General features: G+C 39.8%; 3 protein-coding genes across 8 annotated transcripts in view; 1 reads left to right on the forward strand and 2 right to left on the reverse strand.

The window, feature by feature from the left end:
- Positions 1-15,037, reverse strand: part of VMP1 (vacuole membrane protein 1) — a 126,070-nt gene extending 111,033 nt beyond the window's left edge. The window contains exons 1-2 of one of the 4 annotated variants that reach the window (XM_070390577.1): positions 14,882-14,986; positions 152-234 (exon numbers count right to left, since the gene is read on the reverse strand). The gene's annotated coding sequence lies outside the window, so the exon portion shown is untranslated. Of the gene's footprint in view, positions 1-151; positions 235-1,385; positions 1,526-14,877 lie in introns of those variants that run through there. The other 3 variants (XM_070390576.1, XM_005892288.2, XM_070390578.1) reach the window with 3 other exon arrangements.
- A 73-nt stretch (positions 15,038-15,110) lies between these two features.
- On the forward strand, positions 15,111-23,867 carry PTRH2 (peptidyl-tRNA hydrolase 2). 2 transcript variants are annotated; one of them, XM_014477151.2, is made up of 3 exons: positions 15,111-15,265; positions 19,355-19,527; positions 23,242-23,867. In XM_014477151.2, exon 3 carries the CDS (start codon positions 23,242-23,244, stop codon positions 23,779-23,781), a length of 540 nt encoding a protein of 179 aa, XP_014332637.1. In that variant the 5' UTR covers positions 15,111-15,265; positions 19,355-19,527; the 3' UTR covers positions 23,782-23,867. The 2 variants fall into 2 exon arrangements, with proteins under 2 accessions (XP_014332637.1, XP_005892353.1); XM_005892291.3 differs by lacking the exon at positions 19,355-19,527 and having other exon boundaries at positions 15,112-15,265.
- Positions 23,379-25,900, reverse strand: part of CLTC (clathrin heavy chain) — a 70,527-nt gene continuing 68,005 nt past the window's right edge. For both annotated transcript variants that reach the window (XM_070390568.1, XM_070390570.1), the window contains one exon: positions 23,379-23,945. In XM_070390568.1, coding sequence (XP_070246669.1) covers positions 23,911-23,945 — 35 coding nt within the window. In that variant the 3' untranslated portion in view covers positions 23,379-23,910. The remainder of the gene's footprint in view (positions 23,946-25,900) is intronic.

A 25,900-nucleotide genomic window follows, 5' to 3' on the forward strand; every position in this document is an offset into this window, starting at 1 on the left:
GTGTGCATATAACCATAAATGGCAATACACCAAAAGGGCAGGTATATGAAGCAGTAAACCTAGCAACTGTCTGTATGAGAGAAAGTACTTCATAGCACAAGCCTCATGGCTACCACATAAGTTACATCAGTGTCTTTCATCCAACACTCACTATAAAAGTTCTGGGGTCAGCAATGGCCACTGAAGACACAAACGTGAATACCAGAAGATCCTTATCCTCCAGCAGGTCATAGTCTAGCAGGGAAACCAGATGAACACAAGACTTCAATTATAACATAAAACAATGAAATAGATATACAGTAAATAACTTAGCAGAAAGAAAACAGGTTTTGGAATCTAACAGAACTGGATTCAAATCCAAACTTCCCAGTATCTATTTTAAGCTTTGGCAAGTTTTTACATCTCTCTATATATCAGTTTCTTCAAAAGGTACTCTGAGGATTAAATAAAATAATATACATAAAATACTAATATTGGCTCATCTTTTATAGGCACTCAATATATACCAGTTACAATGATGATAATGTTAGGTAGAACAAAGGTCGGAAAACCGGAGTGAGGACCTCAGGTAAAACAACCAGCACTCCAAGGCTAGCCCAATTTACACAGGGCAGGCCCAGGAGGAGGAGAAAAAAGCATATAAAAAGAGGACCCAAAAATGGGCTGGGGCCTCTCTTCTCTTCATGTCTTTTGGGTTGGCATGCCCTCACGCCTCAAGGATATATTTTCCTTTGCTTTGTAAATAAAACTGAGCCGTAACAAAGAGCTGTAACACTGGTCGGTCCAAGGGCTGTAATGCTGGTCTGTCCAGTTGCTTCAAATTTTTGTTGCGACAAGACAGAACTGAGGAAATTACAAACTCCTCCAACAATAAGGAGACAGAAAGTACAGGATAAAGTATGGGAGCTCAGAAGGCAATACATTCATAGTAGTCATAGAAGCTGAAACTTGATTCTGTAAACTTAAGTCATACTTCTGTGACAATATTTTCAAAAGACAAGCAATTACAAAAAAATGTGAAGATAATTTGTGAAAATCTATATGATCAAACCATCACAATAGGTTTAAAAAATACAAATCTATTCCACAAATCATGCTTTCTGGTTTTATTAATAAAATTAACTGAATATATCTTAAATGAACCATATAATAAAGAAGTTAAAGATTTTCCATCTTCTAGTCATTCAACATGAAGTTAAAGATTTTCCATCTTCTAATCATTCATACATAATAAGTTCTGTAAAGACTTAAAACTGCAAACTCATATTCAGTCAAATTCTGCAGGCAATTCATTTTTGAGATGAACAGCCATTTACCTACATCACAATAAAGAACATTTAATTAACTTGTGATGCAAAGATGTAAGAAGGCAGAAAAGAGCTTACGTGTTATGAAGGACACACTCTAAAACCTTTCCCCCTACAAAATACCAGTAACTCATTTCCCCAGTCTTACTCTTTCCCATGGTATCTTCTTTGAGAGACAAAGTTTTATTCAAAACAACCTGGGTCTGTTTAAGTTCTTACTTAATAGCAATGGTATTATGCAACCACTCAGAGACGTTTTACAAGACATTTCAAGAGGAACTTTTATTTGAGCAAATACTGTGTTCTTACACAATATGCTAAAGAAGAAAACAGTCCACTGACATTTCCTACTCAAAAAATTCTCTAGAAAAAAAGTCTGGAATTTTGTTTTGTAAGAAATAACGTAAGAGACTAAGTTAATTTGTCGACTTCTTTACAAACAAAATAAATTCACAGTTTAAAAAACAGTTTTTGAAAACCTTTTGCCAACCTCTAGCCCCACTCCCCTACTAGAGGTTGGGAGACGAGGGTGAAAGATCAAACCCTCTAATCACGTCTAGGTTTTTTTTTGGTGACCAGTCCCCACCCTGGAGGTAACAGCGGGCCCAACAGAAGTTGCCTCATTAGAATGAAAGGTGCTCCTTTCACTTACATCACTCAGGAAAACTACAAAGGATTGGGGAGCTTTGTGCCTGGAACTGGGACAAAGACCAAATAGAAATTTCTTATGCCATAATTACTCAATTACATAAGGAGAGAATTACACACTTACAGGAGAATATGCTAGTTATGTGCTGAATTGTACCTCCCCCGCCCTTATACGCTGAAGTTCTAATCCCCAAAGTGACTGTATTTATTTTATAGTTGGGGCTTTTAAGCAGGTAATTAAGGTTAAATGAGGTCCTAAGGGTGAGACCCTAATCAGATAGACGTGGTGTCCTTAGAAGAGGAGAAAAGAGACACCAGAGACTTCTCTCTTTCTATGTATGTATGCATACAAAGGCAATGTCATGTGAGCACACACAAAGAAGACAGCCACATACCAGCCAAGAAGAGAGCTGGCACCTTAATTCTGGACTTCCAGCCTCCAGAACTGAAAACATTAACTCGGTGCCCCAAAGCTGCCAATATGTCTCGACTGGTCAGAGGCCAAATCAGGGCCAGCAGCATTTCACCTGTACTCCATTCTTCACGACTAATGCATCCATGCTATTCTGATTCTGTTCTCCTTCCCACCTGAAAGTAGTTTTATTTCCTTGGAGCTAAAAAAAAATCCTACCAACATCACTTACTAGTTGCATAACCTTGGGTAAGTAATTTAAGCTTTTGCATTTGAGTTTACTCGTAAAATATCCCCATTCCTATTTTCATGTCATCCTTAAATGTTCTTCGTGTTGCTCTGGGGACTCTGGTTTCTTTTCTCTACTTTCAGAACAATTATATATAATTGTCCTGCACAGAGTCTGGCTGGCACACAGCAGGCACTTAATGTTAGCTTCTCTACACCCCTTCCAGGAATGTCTCAGTTTTCCAAAACAACCATAGTCAATACTGCCCGAGTATTCATTTACAGGCACTTGGTTTCCATCTTTCTATAATATTCAAGAGCCTGCACAACTGATTTTTACAGAAGCATCGACAGAAAGATCTTGGTTTATTATGCTAGATAACAAAAATGAATTATTTTTCATCAATGCAACCACTTTGAAAAGTACCAAAAGGACAATCTGTTAAAAATCATTATAGGGTAAAAAAGCAGACTTTGCTTCTTGGCAAGAATACTATGACAAACCTAGACAGCGTGTTGAAAAGCAGAGACAATACTCTGCCCACAAAGGCCCATATGTGCAGTCAAGGCTGTGGTCTTCCCAGTGGTCATGTACAGTTGGGAGAGCTGGACAGTAAAGGAGGAGGAGGGCCGAGGGATTGATGCCTTTGAACTATGGTGCTGAGAAGTCTCCTGAGAGTCCCTTGGACAGCAAGGAGACCAACCCAGTCAACCTTCAGGGAAATAAACTCTGAATACTTGTTGAAAGGACTGTTGCTGAAGTTGAGACTCCCATATTTTGGTCATCTGATGCAAACAGCTGACTCACTGGAAAAGTCCCTGATGCTGGGAAAGATTGAGGGCAGAAGGAGACGAGGGCATCAGAAGATGAGATAGCTGTATGGCACCTCTGATGCAATGGACATGAACTTGGGCAAACTTTGGGAGATGGTAAGGGACAGAGAGGCCTGATGGCCTGCAGTCCATGGGGTTGCAAAGAGTCGGACACGACTGGGTGGCTGAACAACAACAAAAAAGCTCTAGCCAATGTATCAAGGGAAAGAGGAAATAAACAGTTTTAAGGAGAGCCGCTTTTCAGTTTAATGAAGTAGCACAAATTCTGAAAATCTGTTACTAAATATTGTCAGTCAGATCCCTGGATGTGGGAATAAACCCAATTACTAGCCTGTTTAAAAGACTGAAATCTCCTCAAAAAGGAACCTAGCACATAGACATATTCCTGACATTCAATGCAGCCTTGCACAGACTGTTATGATATCGATTTGAATAGCATGCATCGTAGTTTTGTTTCTAAGAATAAAATTGTTGAAATAAACTCTACAGGTCTATAGATGGGATGAGAAGACAAAAATACGAAAGCAGATTAACTCAAACGTCAAATAATTTTCACTGTGAAAATATATCTAGATAACAAGAAATGCTTTAAAAGGCTGTAACTAGCAGATTTTAAATACAGCTGAAGCACACTTAAAACCTAAGGTTGATATTAAAATATGTGGGGTTTTTTTGTTTCTGGCAGAAGTGCTCAGAAAACTGCTAAAAGCAGCTCACAAAGGTTCTTTGTAGGCTGTACATCCAGTGTACTAAGACTATAATGCTCCATTCATTTTAAACATTAGCTACACTTGTAAGGCAAAAACAATGTAAAACTAAATTACTGTGAGTCCCCTAATGTGACACAAAAAACACTGGAGGATGTCATGAAAATACAACTTACTGAATGACACAAGACTTACTGGAGAATTTACCAAGATGAAAATAAAAAGAAAACAGAGTAGTGAATTTTCTTCATCACTGAATTCCAAAATAAAATGAATATACTTCCTTTTAAGAAAACCATCTATCCACATGATTCTACTTTCTCATAAAAATATTAAGTCAGCTTTCTCAATAAAACTACAGTGTTTTTCGTACAAGGCACACAAAGACAGCCAACCTGAGAATATTACATCTTTTGGTAAATTTCTTTGCTTTTAGAGTGTGTGTCCCTGGTTGGATTATTTAGTATATTCAGTCACAGACCATTCCAAAATAGTTGTAGACTTCCCTAAAAAAAGATTAAGAAACAGCAATTTCTCCTTGGAAACATAATAAATAAATACTGTAAGCGAAGAGTAATACATCTTGACCAGTGAGGTTCTGACCCAGCTTTCTGTTTGTACAGGAGCAGAAAGGCAAAGATAATTCCAACACCATGCATAGTATCAGAGTGGTTATCAGATCATCCGGCTCTGAGCCAGAGAGTCTCCATCACATGGACAGTCCAACCATCTGTTCTCTGAAAATTCATAATTTGAATGAGAATATATGAAAAATATTCCTTGAATCTTTGTGAACTTTCTAAAGTTTGTGGAAATTAAAAAAATTAAAATCCCAAGTTAGTTAACAATTTAAAAGCATTCAGAATTTCAATAAATCTCCTAATAATGGGTTAGCAGGTTATAAGTATATGTTTCTGGCTGAAAATATCCCTCAACTTAATGAAGCGAAATGTAAAGTATATGCAACTCATCAAAGTCTTCTAATTGTTGAAAAAGGCCACTGCTCCAGGTCTAATTTTTAATTACATTTTACGTAAAAATCCAAGTTAAAAAAAAACAACAAACAACCTGAAAGACACTTTAGGAACTCCCTTTTTGCAAGTCTGATAGATTTTGGGTGTAAAAACACGATTTTATCATCATAGGCAAAATGCATAACTTGTAAAATTACAACCTAAAAATCCCATTTTTCACTTTCTCTCAATCTATTTCTAAATGTTCATTCAGTTTTTTATAACCAATGCAATCTTAGCAAAACATTTTCACCAAAAAGATGGAGAGTGAGAGTAAGGTCAAGAATTAAGATAATAAAAGGATTTAACAGTCTAGATTTGGGAGACTCCACTAACTGAGAGACCTTCAGAATGTCATTTTGCACCCTGACTCTCCCTTTCCTCATCCAATTATTAGGCACACAGACTAAGAGACTGTCATAATTTTCTTCCTACTCTAGGAGTCTATGAATCCTACTCAGACCAAGGCCAGGGTTTTGGATTTCTATAATAACAACTACTTCTGTACAGTGATATACAGGTTGCATAAAGAGTAGCTAATATGATACTAACATTTTGTAGGAAACAGTCATTTTTACACTTGCCTTCTACAAATGAGAAATTGAGGGCTCCAAGGGCCCCAAACAGCAACTCAGCAGCATATAAATGACAAGGTAAGAGTTCAATCTCACTTTCTCAAGCTCAAATTCAATATTTCTTCTACTACACAAAACAGTCAAACGACAGTATTTTTCAATTCTCACCAATGAATTCTGGAGTAACAGGGGGAAAAAAAAAAAAGACCAAAAAAAAAAAAAAAAGTCTCAAAAGTTTAGCTTGTCCCAGCATTTATAATGGAGAGGGCAATGGTACCCCACTCCGGTACTCTTGCCTGGAAAATCCCATGGATGGAGGAGCCTGGTGGGCTACAGTCCATGGGGTCGCTAGGAGTCGGACACGACTGAGCGACTTCACTTTCATTTTTCACTCTCATGCATTGGAGAAGGAAATGGCAACCCACTCCAGTGTTCTTGCCTTGAGAATCCCAGGGACGGGGGAGCCTGGTGGGCTGCTGTCTGTGGAGTCGCACAGAGTCGGACACAACTGAAGCGACTTAGCAGCAGCAGCAGCAGCAGCAGCATTTATAAATGTTCCCCATGGAGAACACTAAGCTCCATTGCTTCTCATTATTCAAACTGACTCATTTGCAGGTTGTTACTGTTTGTATATTTCTCTGACAAAACTTTCACATTCAGATTGCTTAACAGACCTCACTATTTTATTGCCCCTAAATACCTGAGGAACATAAGCTGCTCTATACAAGTCATTAATATGAAAAGTCAAGTCACTTGACTTCAAATGACAAGGGTACATGCTTCAGATTATTTATATCAAAATGAAGGCTTTAATCCAGATAGTTCTAAAATTTGTGATTTATAAACAGACTGTGAAATTTGGGCAATGGTATATAAATCAGAAAAGATTAAAGTGTTCTAAAGTTGAGGAGCATCAAAACAATACTTGATAGCAACAAGTCCAAATAGTCCAATATGTAAATAATCAAAATCTTAGTTCCCCAACCAGGGATCGAACCTTCACCCCCTGCAGTGGAAAGAGGACCATCAGGGAAGTCCCTGCCAATTACATTTTTTAAAATTCCATGGTTTTAAAAGTAAGATAAAGAAAGGTTGAAAATACGACAAATGGCAAAAGTCATTATTAGGGAAAGAGAACATAATGATAATAGGTTCAACTCATCAAGAAGATATAACAATTCTAGATTTGAATTCACCTAAAAGAATATAGCACCAAAATTTATAACATAAAAATAGGTTAAAGATACACAAAGATATGAATAAATCCAACATTATATCGGGAAATTTCAAAACAACTATTAATTACTGATATTTCAAACGAACAAAAAAACAAGAACAAAACATTCAGTAATGTTGGTTAAAATAGAAGATATTAACCACAAAATTAAGCAATAAAATATGAGCGGGAATATGTACAAGATTCAGCATATGACAATTAGAAAATACAGATATTTTTCATAAACCACTTATGATTATTAAGCTAAGAAATAAGTCACAAAAAATTCTAAACAATGGGCATCATAGGCCACATTCTCAACCTAGAAATTACATCAAACTTTAGCAACAAAAATATAAGATTTGAACATATTTAGCAGCTAATGCACATAATTCTAAATAACTTGGGTCAAAATAAGAGAAAACTGAAAAATGCTCAAAACCACTGGAATTAATAAATGTTAGCAAAGTCAGGAGAAGGTCAAAATCAATATTATATACTTGGAATAAACAAAGTTAAATTTTAAAAAGTGCACATACAATAGCATCTGAAATACTTAGAGGTAAGTTTGACAAAATATGCACAAGACCTATTCTAAAAAGGTTTTAAAAAGAAATCATGGAGGATCTAAATAAATGGGAAAACATGTACCATGCTCACCATTAGGAAGACTCAATATTGTTACTATGTCAATTTCCCTCAAGCTGATGTATAGCTTTAACGGCAATCTCAAACAAAAACTGAAGCAGGCTTTTAAAAAAATCCAAAGTGACAAATGGATTCAAAATTATATAGAAGAGCACAGAATTTAGACTAGCTAAACAATTTGGATAAACAACAGAAGTGGAAGACTTGTGCTAACTGATTTTAAGACTTGCTTTACTATAAAGCTACAGTATTCATGATAGTGTGGCTTTGGCAAAAGGACAGGCATAAATTAATAGAACAGAGTAGAGAATACAGAAACAGACCCACACACATAGGGTCAATTAATTTTCAACAAAAGTACAAGGCAATTTAATGTTGAAAGGAATATCCACTCAACTGAATAGTCTTATAAAAGAAAAGAACATTGACCCTTATTTCCATATGATCAACTGATTTGAAATGGATCATAGATCTAAACATAGGAACTAAAACTATAAAGCTTCTTTAAAAAAAAAACAGAAAAAATTTTGGCAGTCTTGGGGTAGATAGATATTTCTTAGGATTTAAAAAGCAGGAACCATAAGGAAAAAAATGTATAAACTGGACTTCATCAGGTTTAAAAACTTTTGCTCTCTGAAACACACTGTTAAAGAAAAAAAAAAAAAAAGGTCAGCTATAGAATGAGAGAAAATACTTGCAATATATATATCTGACAAAGTTCTTAAAGTGAAGTCACTCAGTCATGTCTGACTCTTTGCGACCCTGTGGACTGTAGCCCACCAGGCTCCTCCATCCATGGGATTCTCCAGGCAAGAATACTGGAGTGGGTTGCCATTGCCTTCTCCAGGGGATCCTCCCAACCCAGACAAAGTTCTTATATCCAGACTATATCTATCTTTCTATACATACGTTAGAGTAATAAATAATGAAGATGTGCTTTACAGGCATGGAGACAGACACACTGACCAAGAAACAGAAAAGATGGCTTCTCAAAAGATTCTTGTTGGCCTTTCCTGGTGGTAGAGCAGATGAGAATCCGCCTGTCAATGCAGGGGACATGGGTTCAATCCTGGTCTGGGAAGATTTCCCAGAAGAGCAGCTAAGCCCATGCGCTACAACTACCAGGCCTACACTCTAGGGCCCAGAAGCCGCAACTACTGAAGCCCAGGAGCCTAGAGCCCATGCTCCACAACAAGGGAAGCCGCCACAGTGAAGAGCAGCCCCTCTCACCGCACCTAGACAAAGCCCACGCGGCAACCACGAGCCAGCACAACCAAAAACAAATGAATAAACAAACAAACAAACATTTTCCAAAAGATTCTTGTATATTTGGAACTCTACATGACAGAAATGGCAAGACAGATTAGTGGGAAAAGGAGAGACTATTCACATTGATTATCCATAAAAGAAAAGAAAATCTGGATCCCACTTTGAACCATGCACAGAATTCAATTCCAAATGGACTGAAGATTTAAAAGTCAAGAATCAAAACTTGTAGAAGAAAACATAAATTCCTTTCTGCCTTGGGGTAGGGAAGGATTTCCTGAGACACACAAAAGAGCTAACCATAAAAGAAAAAGACTGAAAAATTGGACAACTTGAAATTACACTTAAAATTCATCACAAAGTATCTTAATGAGACAACAAACCAGAGGAACATATAACTGAAAAGAACTAGTAGCTGGAGTATACACAGAATTTTAAATTATTAAGAAAAAGACAAATAACGCCACAAAACTGAAACAGGCAAAAGGCATGAAGAGGTATTTCATAACAGAGATCTACCTGACCTTACTGATAATCAAAAAATATAAACCAAGGGACTTTTCTGGTGGTCCAGTGGTTAAGAATCTGCCTGCCAATGCAGGGTTTAATGCATGGTCCAGGAAGACCCCACATGCTGCAGTGCAACTAAGCCCCCGTACCACAGCTACTGAAGCCCACTCATCGAGAGCCAGTGCTCCACAACAAGAGAAGCCTCTGCTCCCTGCAGCTAGGGAAGGCCCATGCGCAGCAAAAAGCATCAGCACAGCCAAAATAAGTAAATAAATTCAAACGCACACACAAAAACACCAAGATCGTAGTGAGGTATCATTTGCATCCATTATCATCTTAAAAAACGTTTTATTGATGTATAGTTGATTTACAATATTGTACATCCACTGACTTTTGCAGGTGCTTAAACAACTGAGCCGGAGAAGGCAATAGCACCCCACTCCAGCACTCTTACCTGGAAAATCCCATGGACGGAGGAGCCTGGCAGGCTGCAGTCCATAGGGGTAGCTGAGGGTCGGACACGACTGAGCAACTTCACTTTCACTTTTCACTCTCACGCATTGGAGAAGGAAATGGCAACCCACTCCAGTGTTCTTGCCTGGAGAACCCCAGGGACAGGGGAGCCTGGTGGGCTGCCGTCTATGGGGTAGCACAGAGTCGGACACGACTGAAGTGACTTAGCAGTAGCAAACAACTGAGCTCCAAAACTTACTTAAAAAAAAAAAAATCATTTACTATTTCTCATGGTTCTGTGAGTTAGGTTGGGCAGTTCTGGTCTAGGCTAGCTTGGCTCTTGAGCTGGGCTGGTCTAAGCTGGATGCTCCAACTGGTCGTCCATACCCCAGCACGTTAGCCTGGGCCCTTTCTCACATGGTGGGCTCCGGGTCCAACAGAATGTTATGAGAAGACCAGCCCCTACGTGCAAGTGCTTTTCAAGTCTCTCCTTGTGGTCGTACTTCCTGATGTCCCTTTGCCCAGAGTAAACCACACAGTCAAGTACAAAGACAAGGGGTGGAATAACAGACTCTAGAAGTAAAAATCATATTGCTGAAGGGTATGCATATAATGATGAAAAGAATTTATGACCATCCTGTAATCCAACAATTTCATAACCCACTATATCACTCTTTACATGCATTCCTTTGTATTGAAATTTGTATTTCTCATCCTGACCTCTAGATTTGTATACCTAATGGCAGTACTTGGATGAATCCTAATCACCTTAAATTGAACATGTACTTTCTTCTCCCTCCCCATTCCCCTTCTTGTAACAAACCTGGTCCTTCCCAAACCTTTCCTCTCCCAGTACTTGGCATAACCATCCACCCAGTTACTAAATCCAGAAGAACAGTCATCCCTGACTCTTCTCTCTTCCTTACCCCTCACATCCAAGACCAAGTCCTACTCCATATATATTTAGTGTCCACCCACTGTGCTCTCCACTTTTTTGCCTCCACTCTGATCCAGGCCATTTTCATCTCTCACTTGGACTACTGCAATGGACTCAATGTCTCCATTTCTATTCTTGCCCCCTTCAATTCATCCTTCACATACGAGCAAGAGTAAACTGCTTATAAATCATACTCTCTCCTCCTTGAAACTGTAGAAAGACTTGCTAATTACCCTAAAAATCAAATCCAAACTCATTTCCATGGCCTATAAACCTCTACATAATCTGGACCCTGAATATTTCCTACCTCATCTCACGTCACTATACTCTTGGTGCACCGTGCTGGAGTCTTAACCAGCACATATCCACATTAACTCTCTCTCAAATCCTTGTGTCCTTCATAACATTTATTACACTGTGCTTATTCTTTCATTTTTGTATTTTTTTCTCTATAGGTTCCCAACTAAAGTATCTATTAGTTTTTGTTTCCCACTGTTTTCCTCAGAATTTGGTAAAAGGCTTAAGACATAAGGTGTTTGTTCATTGATTGGATGAATGGACAGATATGACAAGAGATACTGCAAAAGGATCTTCTCATGCAAAGAAGACACTGTTAAGCATCAAACCCTCAAATTTCAATGCTCAAATTTTGTGTTATGGTGCACACATATAATGTAAACTGTTACTAATACAAAAAAGTTGAGGTAATGCCCTACAAGAACAACTCATTTGGTTAAGAATCCTGCATATGTTGTAAAATATTAATGAAATGTGAATATATACATGTAGATATTTACTGAAACTTTATTAATAATAAGGTAACAATAATCAAGTAAGCAGCAACACAAAGATATGCTTTCCAAAGACGGTTGAAAAAACATTCTTAGCAACTGCTCAGTAGACCACACAATGACATAACAACTGTGGTTAAATATTTGGCAGTGCTTTTCTAAACGCTTTACTTAACTTTAATTAAGTAAAGTTAACCCTAATAAAGGAAACTGAGATGACAAGAGGTTAAGTAACTAGCCCAAGGGTTACCCAGTTGTAGATGTAGAATTTGGACAAAGGCCATCTAAATTCATAGCCTAGGCTCTTAACACTATTTACAGAGTCCTTCCAGGAAAATCTTTATAAAGACCAAGGTTTTATTAATGATCCTCAAGAATAAGAGAAAACACCACAATGACCTACTGAAAAGATTTTTTTCATTTCTGGAATACTGACAACTCTTTAAATTATAGTTAAGAGACTAAATAAGTTTTGTGAAATCAATGGAAGCAAAAAGATTCTTAACAGGACAAAAAATTAACTCTTCTACAGTGGCTCTTTACCCAGAATGAAACAATTACACTGAAATTATAAACAGCTTGGGGAAATTTTTTTATCAGGAGCCAAGAAATTAATACAGCTTCCTCCTACTCATTAACAAGAACACTCACTCAAGTAGAGACATGTGTTACAAAGATCTTCTGTCTCTTCCACTTGCCAGAAAGAAGACACCTTGATATCTGATAGTAGAGAAGCATGAACTCAAGAGTAACTATTCTGAAGAACAGAACTAAAATTTTCCTATCTTTATGCCACTCCACTGCAAATCTTGCCAAGCATAGTTTTTGTTTTCCTAGAATTTACAAGACTAAATCAGCTAAAAAGGGGGGGAAAATGTATTCACATATATAGATCCCTTTAGTACATAAGAAACCATTTTCGTGCACGCCAGGAAATATTGCCAAACCAAATAAAGATGCCTGGAGACAACCTCAGCAGAAAGAAAGAACACTTGGGACCTCATTTCCAGTTCAGGTTCTGGCACTACCTAAGCCATATGACCTCAGGCAAGCCAATTACTGACTGTTTCTGGGCCCTAATGTTCACCTCTATTAAGTAAGAAGAATCCAACTATGTGTTCACAGAGGTTGCATCTCATTCTAAATATTGCTTTCAGTAAGTTTCAGTGAAATAACGTAAGGCTTTAGTTAACTACATGTAAGCACCCAAAACTTCAACTTCCTCTACTCTTGTAAATTCTTAAGTGACAGTACCTGATGGCCAAAAAAGATCAAACTTAAACTCCCAAATGCAAAACTAAACTCATTTTCAAGTCACCTACTTATTAACTAAGGTGACTAATACAGTAGATTACAGTTTCAACTACTCCTGGCTAGCTTTTATTGAGTTCAAAAGGAGGGCAAAGATCATCTCAGAAAAGTATGTGATAAAATTTTCAGAGAAGAAACATACTTCATAATACAAAACATAAAATTTTGAAATGATCAAAGTTAACAGTATTCTCCACTGATATATTTCCTGCTTTCAGAGTAAAATTACAGTATCACTATATTGTCATTTATATAGTGATTTCACATTTACTATCTCACTCAATCATTGTGACAGTCCTATGAAGTAAGTAGCATTTTAATCAACACAATTCAGGTCAGTTTAGAAAGTTAGGTAACTTGCCAACCTACACTCAAGAAGTGTTGGAGCCCCAACTCCACTGTAGGCCTTCTGATTTAAAGTTTAATGATCTTTGTAATCCTAAAAAGTGGTAATTCAAGCCAAACTCAAGAAGAAGTTGGAAAGTGAGAAAATCTGGATAATCAATCCCTGAATAACTGGACTGAACACAAAGAATAGAAGACCAGGTTTAGCAGTTTCAAGTCAAAAAGCAAATTTACCAGCTGTTAAAAATGGTAACATCTAATTTATATAATTCCACATCTCAAAAATCTTGTCGCCTGATTTCAGACAACTGTGAAAAAATTTTCTAACTCAAAAAGAAGAAAAATATGTAAATAAAAACAAACTGATTAAACTAGCTACAAGGTATTAAATTGCTAAAAGGCACATTAAGTCATTATTTCAGAAATTTGGTTATTCTGGAATATGAATCACAGGAATTAAATTATGCTAATCAGGTAGGATATATTCCTCAGAGGAAAAAAAAAGCTCCACCGTTTTAAAATAATATGGGCAAAGAAGTATGATATAAAAATCTCTACTGTACAGTCATATCACACCTATATAAATTTGCCTCATATGTCTGCGACCCACCACCTCTTCCAAAGGTCAGTAAAAACATAATCCATAATGCACAGAATGTTGCCTAGTAAATAACAGTTTCTTACTATTATCATTTATGCTAAGAATACACAACTAAAATCAGGGCTGCTTACAACAGGGAGTAAGCAGTCAGAACATTAAATTCTCTACAACATTAGAAATACTTGTACAAACTCCTTCAAAGGATCAGTGCAATCTGTCTACACAATTTTTGACAAGCTCTAAAGGAGAGGTGAAAGACATTAAAGTTAGGAAAAGGAGCTATGTTGTCAAGACAGGTATCAGTGCCACAGCCTACATATTATGAGCTTTTTTGGTATGAATTTTCAGGAAAACAAAACATAACAGTGCAAAACTTACTGGAGGTCACAAATAACTCTCAAGCAGTGTGATATAGGGTCACAGATGGCTTCCTGGAAGTTTACTAGAGATGTAGCTAACCTTCATGTTTTATTGCAAATATCCCCACTGTAAAGAAATACAGGCGGTCAGGGATTTGGAAAAGGCAGAGAACGCTATTCCTCATGGAAGTGGGAAATAACGTGAAGATCCTCTGCCAGAGATCTACGGAGGGAGGCCCCATTCCCTTGGCCACCAACACTTTAGAAGGCATTCACACGTCTGAATTTTGTTTAGAAATGGATAGATCATAGAAGCAGGATCTAGTGGTTGGGAGAACGAGAACCCCACTGACAAATCCTGAGAAACAGCTTGGTCATCAGCAAGGGAGATCTTCTTCATTTACTCTAAGGTTCTAGACTCCCAGAGACGAAGAGGGGCGGGGTATTCTACAGAAGCTCAGGACAGCTTCCAAGCCCACCACGACGAGGGGAATGGTCGGGAGTTCAGTGCCTGGGTTCAGCTTACCAGTGGCCAACCACCGGGAGGTGTCCCAAATAATTTAGATATTGTCAGACTGAGACAGAGTCAGCACCGCTCTACAACACGGCTGGCAGTCGAATCACGGTGCCCTAAATCTGCACCGTCTGGGCGCAGAAAAAGTCAAGCTCTGAGGATCGTCTCAGGCGTCCGTCCCCAGTTCCCCGCGCTCGCTTACCTACCCGCTCTGACTCCGGCTTCTCGGATCTCGGGATCCTGGAAGCGACTCCCGACCGACTCTCACACCCGCTGCTGGGCTCCGGCCAACCGGAACTCGCTCGAGTCACTTCCGGTCCGTTTTCCCCCGCGGGAGACTGCCTCCAAAAGAAAAACGTTCCCCTCTCCTTTGGGCCACCTCAGCGGGTCGTCGCGGGATTTCAGTTCGGGTCTGGGTTAGGGACCTGTGGGCGGAGCCAGAGGAAGAATGACTGTTCTCGTTGCCTTTCTTGATCCGGAACTTGTTGTCGAGATACCCCGGAAGAGGTAACTCGCGTGAGAGCGGCGTGTTCGGTACCCAGAACTGAAGAACGCGAAGGCGCCAGTGAGGTGGCGGAGAGGTGCGCTAGGTAGGTGGGTCTCTCCCAGGGAGAGGGATGTTCTTCTTGACTCTCCAGTTGGAATGTTTATTACTATTTCATTCTATAAAAAATCACCCGCCCACTCTCATCTCCTTTCTAAACTGTCTTCCACCCAAGAGCCCCTGGAGCCACTCTTCCGGTTTGGCCAGTCGTCTTTTGAAAGAAAGGACCTAGCTGCTGGGGAGGGGAAGGACCCAAAATTTTAGTTCCCAGTCAAGGGCTCCGGTCGGGCAGCATCGATGCCCTCGCTCCGCGTGTGAGAAAATACCGAGCAGGCCTCACACTCTGCTGAGTATTGAACACCCACAGCGTAGCAAGTGGTCCAGTGCTACGAGGAAAGAAAAGACTTCTAAGAATATGATGGAAAAGTTGCCCCGCTGTGTCACACGAACATAAAGAAGTCTATAATCCTTGAACATGTTACCCCAGGCACTGTACTAAATGTCGCGAATGTTATGTGTAATTGCTCCAGGACGTTTTTGTGTTTTAAGTGGAGAGAAGTAATTCAGGGAGAGATTGCTGCTTGAAAACACCTGGTAATTTAGTGTGACTGAATAGTAGACTATGTAGCAGATTAGGTTAGAAGGGTAAAGTAGGTTGAAACCAAATTGTGTATTCTTTGAATTTCTGCTGAGGGATTTATATTTTACTGTCACTCCACCGAACTTGAGTCCACTTGTGCAACACGTAACGAAAACCAGTCTGTTGACACTGGGTTGTGGTGAAGAAAAGCACAGCGTTTATTGCAGGGCTCTAAGCAAGGAACTGGGAGACAAGCCTCAAATCCACTCCAATTGGGTGCTTAGTTAGGGTTTTGTTTTTTTTTTAAGGGGAAGAACAAAGAGGCTGGAACTAATCATTTTATAACATTTCTGTGACTTTTTTTTAATTGGAGGATAATTGCTTTACAGTGTTTTGTTGATTTCTATTGAACTCTGTGATTTTTTTCATAATTATAGTTTCAGGAATCAGGATGTCTCTGGTTTATCATTCTTCTCTGGCCAGGTGGTCCATGGTATGAGGGTCTGTTAACTCGTCTTGCCCCGGAGAAACAACCTGAGTTGTATGTGATACCTGCAATTTTACTATATTGACAGTGTATTGACAACAGCAGTTTTAGTCATCAGCTCTGGTTGATTAGTGTCAGTTACGCAGGATTGAGGTCACAGTGGACAAGAGAGAAAATAAAGTTTTGGATAGAGAGATTAATCATAAACTTGATAAGGGGACTCAGTTTTAGGAGGACTCGGTTTCCTTATTCCTTAGATGCTTATCCAGTGATTTTTGAGCAGAGGAATTACAGATTACAGAGAAATTACAAATCAGATTTGTGCTTTATAAGTACAATTAATTATAATGGCAGATGTACTAGGACGAAATGAATATGGAAAGATTACAGGAAGTTTGAGAGGGAAGGAAAAATACTGAGTTCAATATAGGACATAGTCTAGACCACTTCATAGACATCTATGTGGTAAAGTCTAGCAGAAACTGGAAGTTCAAGTGTGGAGCCCAAGAGAGGCTGTAGGAATTCTCAGCATCTATTGTTTCAGGAATAAGTGAGATTGTTCATTTTACAAACTATTTATTTATTGTGTATCTCCTCCTACTAGAATGTTAGCTCCATGAAGAGCAGGATTTTGTTTCGTTCAGCGCTCTGTCTCCAGGGTCCAAAACTGTGCACAATAGGCTCTCAGAAAATATTGATTGACTGAATGGAAAGAGGATATATAAACCAGCCCTATCCAATAGAACTTTCTGCAGTCATGGAAATGTTCAATATCTCACTAACTCAGAGTGGAGCTTAGCCACTTAAAAAAATGGTTTAGCTGTATGTGGGATCTTCGTTCCCTGACCAGGGATCAAACCCGTGTCCCCTACATTGAAAGGTGGACTCTCTTTAAGTAGAAAAGAATAGCTTTATTGCTTTGCCAGGGAGGGGGGGCCACAGCAGGCCCTCAAAACCATGTGTCCCCACTTGGGGAAGATAGAGAAGTTTCATAGTAATTGTTCAAAGAGGGCATGACCAGCTCATGGACATTCTTCTGATGGGTGGGTGGTAAGGTTAAGTGCGAGTCTGCATCATCAGCCTTCAGGTCCAGCTGGTCTGGGGTCTACATGCTTGTGGTCCATGGACCATCAGGGAAGCTCCCTCGCTACTTCTAAGTTGTTGAGCTACTGAGCATTTGAAATGTGGCCATACGTAACTTAAAAACTGAATTTTTATTTAGTTTTAATTAAGTTTAAATACCTGCATTTGGCTAATAGTTGCTATATAGGACAACATAGGTAGAGACTGAAAAGAGGGCGAAATGTGTAAGCTTGGCTAATACATACCTCAGCGGCAAACAGAAAGAGACTATAGATAATGGGGGAAAGGTGTCAGAAAGGTAGGATGATAATAGGGTGAATGTTGTGTTAAAGAATTCAAGGGAAGAGGGTTTAAAGAAAAGTTATCAGTCAGTGGTGCAGAAAACTCAAGATGAGGCCTAAAAAGCGGCAGCTAGATAGTGTCTTGATTCTTTAGCAGTTTCAGTCGAATGGGAAAGGCGGGCAGGTAACTGAAGAAGTTTCAAGATGAAGGGAAGAGGAAAAGTGAGGCAGTGGTTTAAGGGTCCAAGAGGATGGATTTTTAGGTTGGAAAAGGCCAAGGGGCAGTAGCCAGTGGAACAGGGTTAGCGGGTGGAGCGTGGTTCAGGAGGCAGTAGAATCACAAGCACTGGTGAGAGGGGTATAATCTGGCCACTGGAAGGCACCAAGAGGAGGGTCTTAGAGAAAGTGTTCCTTTTGCGATGCCATCATTGCCTGGGACAACAGAGATGAGGCTGAAAATAGTTATGTTTACCTCCGTTTCAAGCACTGGGTTTATTGATAAATGTTTATAATAGATACGCAGAAAGGGGGACAGCCTGAAACACCTTTTACAAGGGTTAGATGATCTGATCAGGCTGATAGATTAAAAGAACAGAGATGTTACCATTAAGCTCAGCATTTTGGAATTAGGGACTTCATAAGATTAGGGACAGAAGCAATAAACAAATTGGTTCTTTCTGGAACTTTTTCTGCTTTCTGTTTATGGTGACTCATTGATAGATCTGTTTTTAAACAAAGGTGAGAGAATGAGAAACTTTCCATCATGACCTTTTGGATGAGTATATTTTATACTGCTCTTAATAGTTTTGTGTCTGTGGATAAGCACCTTCTCTGATCTTTATTTTTCTCATCTTTAAAAAGAGGCTGGTATTACTGTCTTATTTTAGCAACAATAATGGAAGTAAAGGGTTTTTAGCTTGCTGTTCAACACACAGTAGCTCCTCTGTATGTACTGCCTTTCTCCAGATAGTACCTGAGTCTGGTATGTGGAATATTTGGTTATTTTGCAACCTAGTAATTGGTGCAGAAAATCCTTCTAATTCTTTGACATAGAAGTTTGTATATATGCATTTTTATATAATTATTTGTTCTATTTGTAGTCTGGCGGTTAGATTATCATAAAAAGTTCTGCTGATCTGTAAGCATCATATAGTAACTAAATGATAGATGCATTATGAGATATGTGGGTTCTGATAAGAATTATTTTTTAATTCTTGTGTGTGTGTGTGTGTGTCTGCCAAGGCATCTAGAGCCATAAAGTGCTGTCAGTAGAGCCTGTCACCATTTTGGGCACAGTCGTGAAAGAGGACTGAAACTAGGTGCTGAAGGCCTGGCCACTTACGACCCTCTTTGTCACTCCTTTTATCCCTGAATACCTGTTTCCTCAGGGTTCCTTTCTTCTCTCGTATACTTGACCCAGTGACCTTATCCGCTTATCAGCCTTCAGTCAATATGTTAAGTTCTTTTAAACATGCGTTTCTAGCCTGCGCTTATCTTCTGACCTCTAAAATGACATGTCTTTTTCTTTTTCCTGGACATCTCAACCAGGATGTCTTTTGGTCAAATCTGATGTAATATATCTGAAACCTTTCAGTGTCCTTTACTTTCAAACCTGCTCTTTTCATCAATAAAGAGTATACCCCCAGTCTCCATTTGTTCAAATCTAGGTGTTGTTCTAAACTTCTCCCTTTCTTTTATCACCAGACTTCCAGTGAATCACCAGTTTATACAGGTGTGCTTCAGCCGCTTTCCTTTCCCACGTCCCCACTCCTGTCTGACTGTCATCTCATCCAGACTACTGGGAAAGGCAACGTAGAGTAGTGTTAAGAACACAGGCTCTGGAGTCAGGCTACCCCTTACTGGCTTTTGGAACTCGGGTGAGTGACATATTCTCTGTGAGCCAATTTTCACATCTGAAAAATGGGGATAATAATTACATATTTACTTAAAGGACTTCAGTGTTGGGAACACTGAAGGAGACAGTTCATGTAGAGTGTCAATACCTAATAGATAGCAAATATTTAGTGACTGCTAAATAATTTACTGTTATTACATTATAGCAGTCTCCTAATCAGTCCCCTGTATCTATTCTTGCCAGCTTCTAATTCCGTCTTTATACTGAAGTCCCAGGTGACCTTTTAGAAAACAAAAATCATTTCCCTGCAGCAGTGTCTCATCATCCCTGGAATTCCAAGCTGCTAAGCGTGGCTTACGAGGCCTTCTGCAACCTGTAGCCCGCCCTTCTTTCTCGTGTGTTTCTCTGCCACTCTCCCTTTCCGTCTTCGGGCTGTCTGGACCACTTTCAGGGCACTTGCACAGCGTATTTCTCTCCTCTGGCTCTTCTGCTTGGTGTTCTTTCTGCCTGAAATGATCTTTCCTCGTTCTGTCTTCTTGTTGCTTTGTTGCATTTTAAATATTTCCTCAAGGTGGCCTTCCCTGACCTCCTAAACTGAGCTAAAGCACTTTATACACTCCCCTAACATCTTTCCATAACATTTCCCGACATGCAGTTGTTTTCTCCTCCACTTACCTAGGCACTGTCGGTGGCCAGTGTTGTTCATCACTATACTCCCAGTCAAGGCATGTGTCTGGCACAAAGGAAGCCAGCAGACATTCGTGTTTTTTGTTTTTTAACTTCTCTTTGCCTTCATTTCCTCATTTTCAAATAGAGAAAGAATGCTGACCTCTTACGGTTATGTGGATCAGATAACACAGTACCTTCAAAATACCACTGAAGCTTTGAGTTCTGACAACATGAAGTCTTACTAAAGTAAAATGTGGAGAAGGCAATGGCACCCCACTCCAGTACTCTTGCCTGGAAAATCCCATGGACAGAGGAGCCTGGTAGGCTGCAGTCCGTGGGGTCACTAGAGTCAGACACGACTGAGCTACTTCACTTTCACGCATTGGAGAAGGAAATGGCAACCCACTCCAGTGTTCTTGCCTGGAGAATCCCAGGGACGGGGAAGCCTGGTGGGCTGCCGTCTATGGGGTCGCACAGAGTCAGACACGACTGAAGCGACTTAGCAGCAGCAGCAGCAAAGTAAAATGAAAGAGGGACTTCCCTGGCAGTCAGTGGTTAAGACATCACGCTTCAGCTGCAGGGGGCACAGCTTCTATCCTTGATTGGGTAACTAAGGTTCCTGCATGCCACATGGCGTGGCCAAAATTTTTTTTAAAACATAAGAAAGAAATTCAAAATTAGGATTGGGTCATCTCTAAACCACTACCAGGATGTAAGCTCTGTGCATGAAGGGACTGTTTCTCCTTTATTCCCCTAGATTCTAGAGCAAGACCAGTTAGTATCTGTGGGATGAAGGAGGCATAAAAATAGAAGAATTAAGAAAGCAGATGTGCTTAATGACACCTTTTTGACTGCACTGTACATACCTATTCCTATAGCTACACTCTGGACTTTGTATCACTTAATGTTCTGTTTCCAAACTCGAAACCCCAGACATCTCTCTCTAGCCTCAGCCAACTGCCTTTCCAGCTCACTTCATCATACCTGTTCTTAATAGCATGTGGATATCCTGTCACCTTTCTCATGATCTGTCATTTCATTCTTGCTCTCACCCCAACTTCCCCTATGCCCCGTGTCTCAGTGCTCTTAGTAGAATTCAAACTTGGATAAATCCAGCCATCTGTTATAGAAGGGGAAGATGAAGGAAGAATATCGGTGCGGCAGATTTAGTTATATGTTTGGAGGCAGTGATTAGGTGGTTTTAGTCTTTCGGCTTCTACTTTCTCTGTGAAGTATGAGGTTATCCCTTCTGTGTTTTTACCTAAACTCAGGCTGTTAAGTACTGCTGGAGAAAATCAGCTGGTAGGTACGGTACATTATTCATCATCATTGAATACATCAGTGCTTTATTGTTGACTCAGACACCATGAACAGCTTTGCTGGGGTAATAGGAATTTCTTAAGTAATAAAGGATGAAGGATCATTGTTTTTTATGATGGTTGTACTACTGGTAAATTCAGTGTGTATCAAAACTATGAGAAAAAGGAATGAAGTGTGATACATGGTACAACATGGATGAACCCTGAAAACATGCTGGACGGTAGAACCCTGAAACAAGGCCACCTTTTGTATGGTTTGACGTTTACGAGTGTCCAGAATAAGTAAATCCATAAAGACAAAGATTAGTGGTTACCAGAGACTAGGGGAAGCAGAAATGGGAAGTGATTGCTCGCGGTTACAGGGGTCTCTTTGGGGGGCAGTGAAAGTGTTCCAAAATTAGATAGTGGCAGTGGTTGCACAATACTGCAGATATGTTAAAAGCACTGAATGGTACACTTTAAAAAGGTGAATTTTATAGTGTGTGAATTACGTCTCAAAAATGAGTATTTCCCTGGTGGTCCAGTGGTTAAGAATCGACCTAGTGCAGGGGACGTGGGTTTGATCCCTGGTCAAGGAACTAAGACCCCCACATGCTGTGGGGCAACTAAGCCCATGTGTAGCAACCCAAGATCCCACATGATGCAACTAAAACCCATAACAGCCAAATAAATAAAGTTTAACATTCCTGTACAGTCGTCACTTTAAAATATTTGATAACATTGCACACTTTGCCTATAGTATAATTTCAATTTTAACATCCTAATTTTAACTTAAATGACGATTTTTTAAAACATTTATGATAAAGTATGAATTTTCAGGACTGATATCTGTGCCATGCAGATTACACACTGTAGAATTCCAAGGCCACCACTTGTAAGTTCTACAAACGTGATGTACTTCATAAATGCTTAGATACCATGTATTCCACTGGAAGAAACTGATGACTGTTTATACCTGTACACTGAAGTACATTGAATCCAACAGCCTCAAATGTAGACTTATGTAAATACTTTATTGACGATTCAGACACCATGAACAGCTTTGCTGGGGTAATAGGAATTTCTAAAGTAATAAAGGATGAAGGATCATCTTCCTTTGTTTTTATGATGGTTGTCTACTGGCAAATTCAGTGTGTATTAAAACTATGGAAAAAGTACTTTGCATTCATATGCAAGCTGACACTGGGGTTTTCACCTACAGTAATGTCCAGGGGCACGAGTATTCTTGTGTGAGGCTTTCAGCTTTCCGTGCCAGGGTCGGGTGCCAGGGTCGGTAGACGTCAGCAGCCCACCTCACTCCAGGCCCGTTGCTATGACAACCGGGAACTTCCCTGAGGGGTTGGTACATCGAGAACTACTGCATTATTGAAGACACAAGTGAATAAGCACTATATTTCAGAAAAGAGTGAGTTACTCTTGGTTCTTTTAGATACTTTAGGCATTTTGGTAAAACAGAACATTTCCTTTCTCCACAAGACTTAGCAAAGACTGAGGAGCAGAGCTGTTATATCTGAGAGAGATGTACTCCTCACATTGAGATTCAAAATGATCTAAACTGCTTTGCCTGTATTCTTGAATTTTTTCTAGTACTCAGGGGAGAAGAAACAGTACCTGCCCAAGATCCAAAACATATATTGCCTTTTTTCTGGATGAATTAAAGTACTGCTGCTTATATACTGTCAGGGTGTTGTATCTGATAAACTATAACTTTCCCTCCCTTGATAATGACTGCTTTCTTTTCCTTTCAGATGATCTCCAGATCCCTGGTTATGGAGTATTTGACTAATCCTGGTGCACTTAGCTTGGCTGCCGGAGTTGCCTGTGGCGTGTGCCTGGGCTGGGGCCTCCGAATGCGCTTTGGGATGCTCCCCAAGAGCTCAGTGAGGGAGACAAATCCTGACACTGAAACGGAAGCAAGTATCCTCGGAGAGAGTGGGGAGTACAAAATGATTCTTGTGGTTCGAAATGACTTAAAGATGGGGAAGGGGAAGGTGGCTGCCCAGTGCTCTCATGCTGCTGTTTCTGCCTACAAGCAAATTCAAAGGAGAAACCCTGAGTTACTCAAAGAGTGGGAATACTGTGGCCAGCCCAAAGTGGTGGTCAAAGCTCCTGATGAAGAAACTCTGGTTGAATTATTGACCCATGCAAAAGTGCTGGGACTGACTGTAAGTTTAATTCAAGATGCAGGACGTACTCAGATTGCACCAGGCTCTCGAACTGTTTTAGGAATTGGACCAGGACCAGCAGACCTAATTGACAAGGTCACCGGTCACCTAAAACTTTACTAGGTGGAATTTTGTATGATGATGGTGGTTCCACCACACGTGTTTGAAACTGTCAAATTCTAACAATAAAAGCTGAATTTCTTCCCCCAGCTAAGTATTCTTGAGATGAAATTCCATTCACGTGTTCTTCTGTCATATACTTGGCCTGGTTAGAGAGTTATCTTGGGCTAAAAAAAAAAAAAGTTTGGTTATAAGTCCTGGTGATTCAAGTGATGAGTGCTGAAACAAGAAATGTTTAAGATGAGAGGCACATATCATAATAAAATTGGATTAGAGGTGGGAAACAGCATTTCCTATGAGTGATTAGGCCCCATTGTGTGTTACTAGCTCTTCTGGAGAAGGCGATGGCACCCCACTCCAGTACTCTTGCTGGAGAATCCCATGGACGGAGGAGCCTGGTGGGCTGCAGTCGATGGGGTCGCTAAGAGTCGGACACGACTGAGTGACTTCACTTTCACTTTCATGCAGTGGAGAAGGAAATGGCAACCCACTCCAGTATTCTTGCCTGGAGAATCCCACAAACGGGGGAGCCTGGTGGGCTGCCATCAATGGGGTCGCACAGAGTCGGACACGACTGAAGCGACTTAGCAGCAGCAGCAGCTCTTCTTCCAAGACTATGTTGCTGTCCTCCTTGGAGGATCAGGGGTTCTAGGGTATTCCCAATTTAGATGTAAACTGCAGTTTGTTTTTCCTTACCTGTTTTTGAATATTTTATCGATAATGGTATAGCCATCCACAATGAATTTAAAATCTAACCTTGTGGATTTTTCTCAAAGTTGAGGTTTTGACAGCACTGACCTAACCCACCTGTGCCGTGTTTCACGTTTCTTCCCTCACCCACGCTGGCTAAAATTTCTCAGCAGTGGTTCTACATCTCTTCAGTTCACTCCTGTCCTGCAGGTACTGAAACTTGTGAAATGACTTGCATGGACCTTGAAGGTGGTTATGGGCCCACATAGAAATTTATGGTAATTGTGAAGTGACTATTACTTAATCATTGTAACATCCCAGTATTTTCTCTACCTAGAACTTAAGGAACTGGACAATTCAGCTATTTAAGGGCACCTTATCTCCCTTTTCATCTTTATACATTCAGCATGACATGATCCAAATAATTACCAGCTGCCCAGAATATGATGGTTCCCAGCTCCCAAGAGTCACATAGCTTCCTGATCTCTTTTTTTGCAAAAAGCTGTTTGTCTTGAAAGCTCTCTTTGGGGGATTCTGCCAGTATTTCTAAATTAAGTATATTCCTAAGAACTTTGATGTCAGGGAGAATTTTGGTAACAGGCGCATATTGATTGCAACTCACCATGGTTAACTTCAACGATTAGCATTAGTTAGTTGTTAACTTCAACATAAGCAGCAATGTAGCACAACTGCAAGGTCTAGGTCAGTGGCATCTGGGCAGAACACTAAAGACTACCGCAGCCAGGCTTAGAGGTCAGTCGTCTTTTACACTGCTGTCTGACAGCACAGAAGAAATTGCAACTGTGAATGATGCCACAGTAGCAACTGTTTCTAAACAGAATGTTTATACTGGTTTCCAAAGTGATGCAACAGCATGTAACTGAGTTGGAGAGAACTCAGTCCTAAATGTATGATTCCACTTCAGATAATTTCTGAGGTTTGCCTCAGAGATTGATGATTCCAGGTTCAAAGACAGCGCATCCCCAACAGGACCATCTGCCCTTGGTGACAACGTAATTGAGGTTAATCGTGGCATATCTACTAGGATACAAATGCTGGTAGTTATGGAAACATGTTTTCTAGCTCGCCTGTACTTTGCTATTTTGTAAGGTTCATAATTTTATTTCATTCACAAAGCAGAGAACCCTGGGTTCTCTAAAGACACCTGCAAAGGGTCAAAACAATTTCCCTGATACTCATTCTTTTCCATTGTTTTGACATTTGCAGTGATGATAAAAAAGCAACCGTTGAGTAATACTGCTGGCACCTTTCATAAATCAAGACGGGCACCTATCTGTATAAGGAGTCAGTATAGTTTTCACTGCCCTACATTTAATTTAAAAAGTTTAATGTCCTTGATGAAGCAGTAAAAAAATTATTAAATTTGACTCTTGACTTGTTTATCTTAATATTCTATGTAACATCAAACACT

This window comes from Bos mutus, chromosome 19 (assembly GCF_027580195.1).
Source record: "Bos mutus isolate GX-2022 chromosome 19, NWIPB_WYAK_1.1, whole genome shotgun sequence".
NCBI lineage: Eukaryota > Metazoa > Chordata > Mammalia > Artiodactyla > Bovidae > Bos > Bos mutus.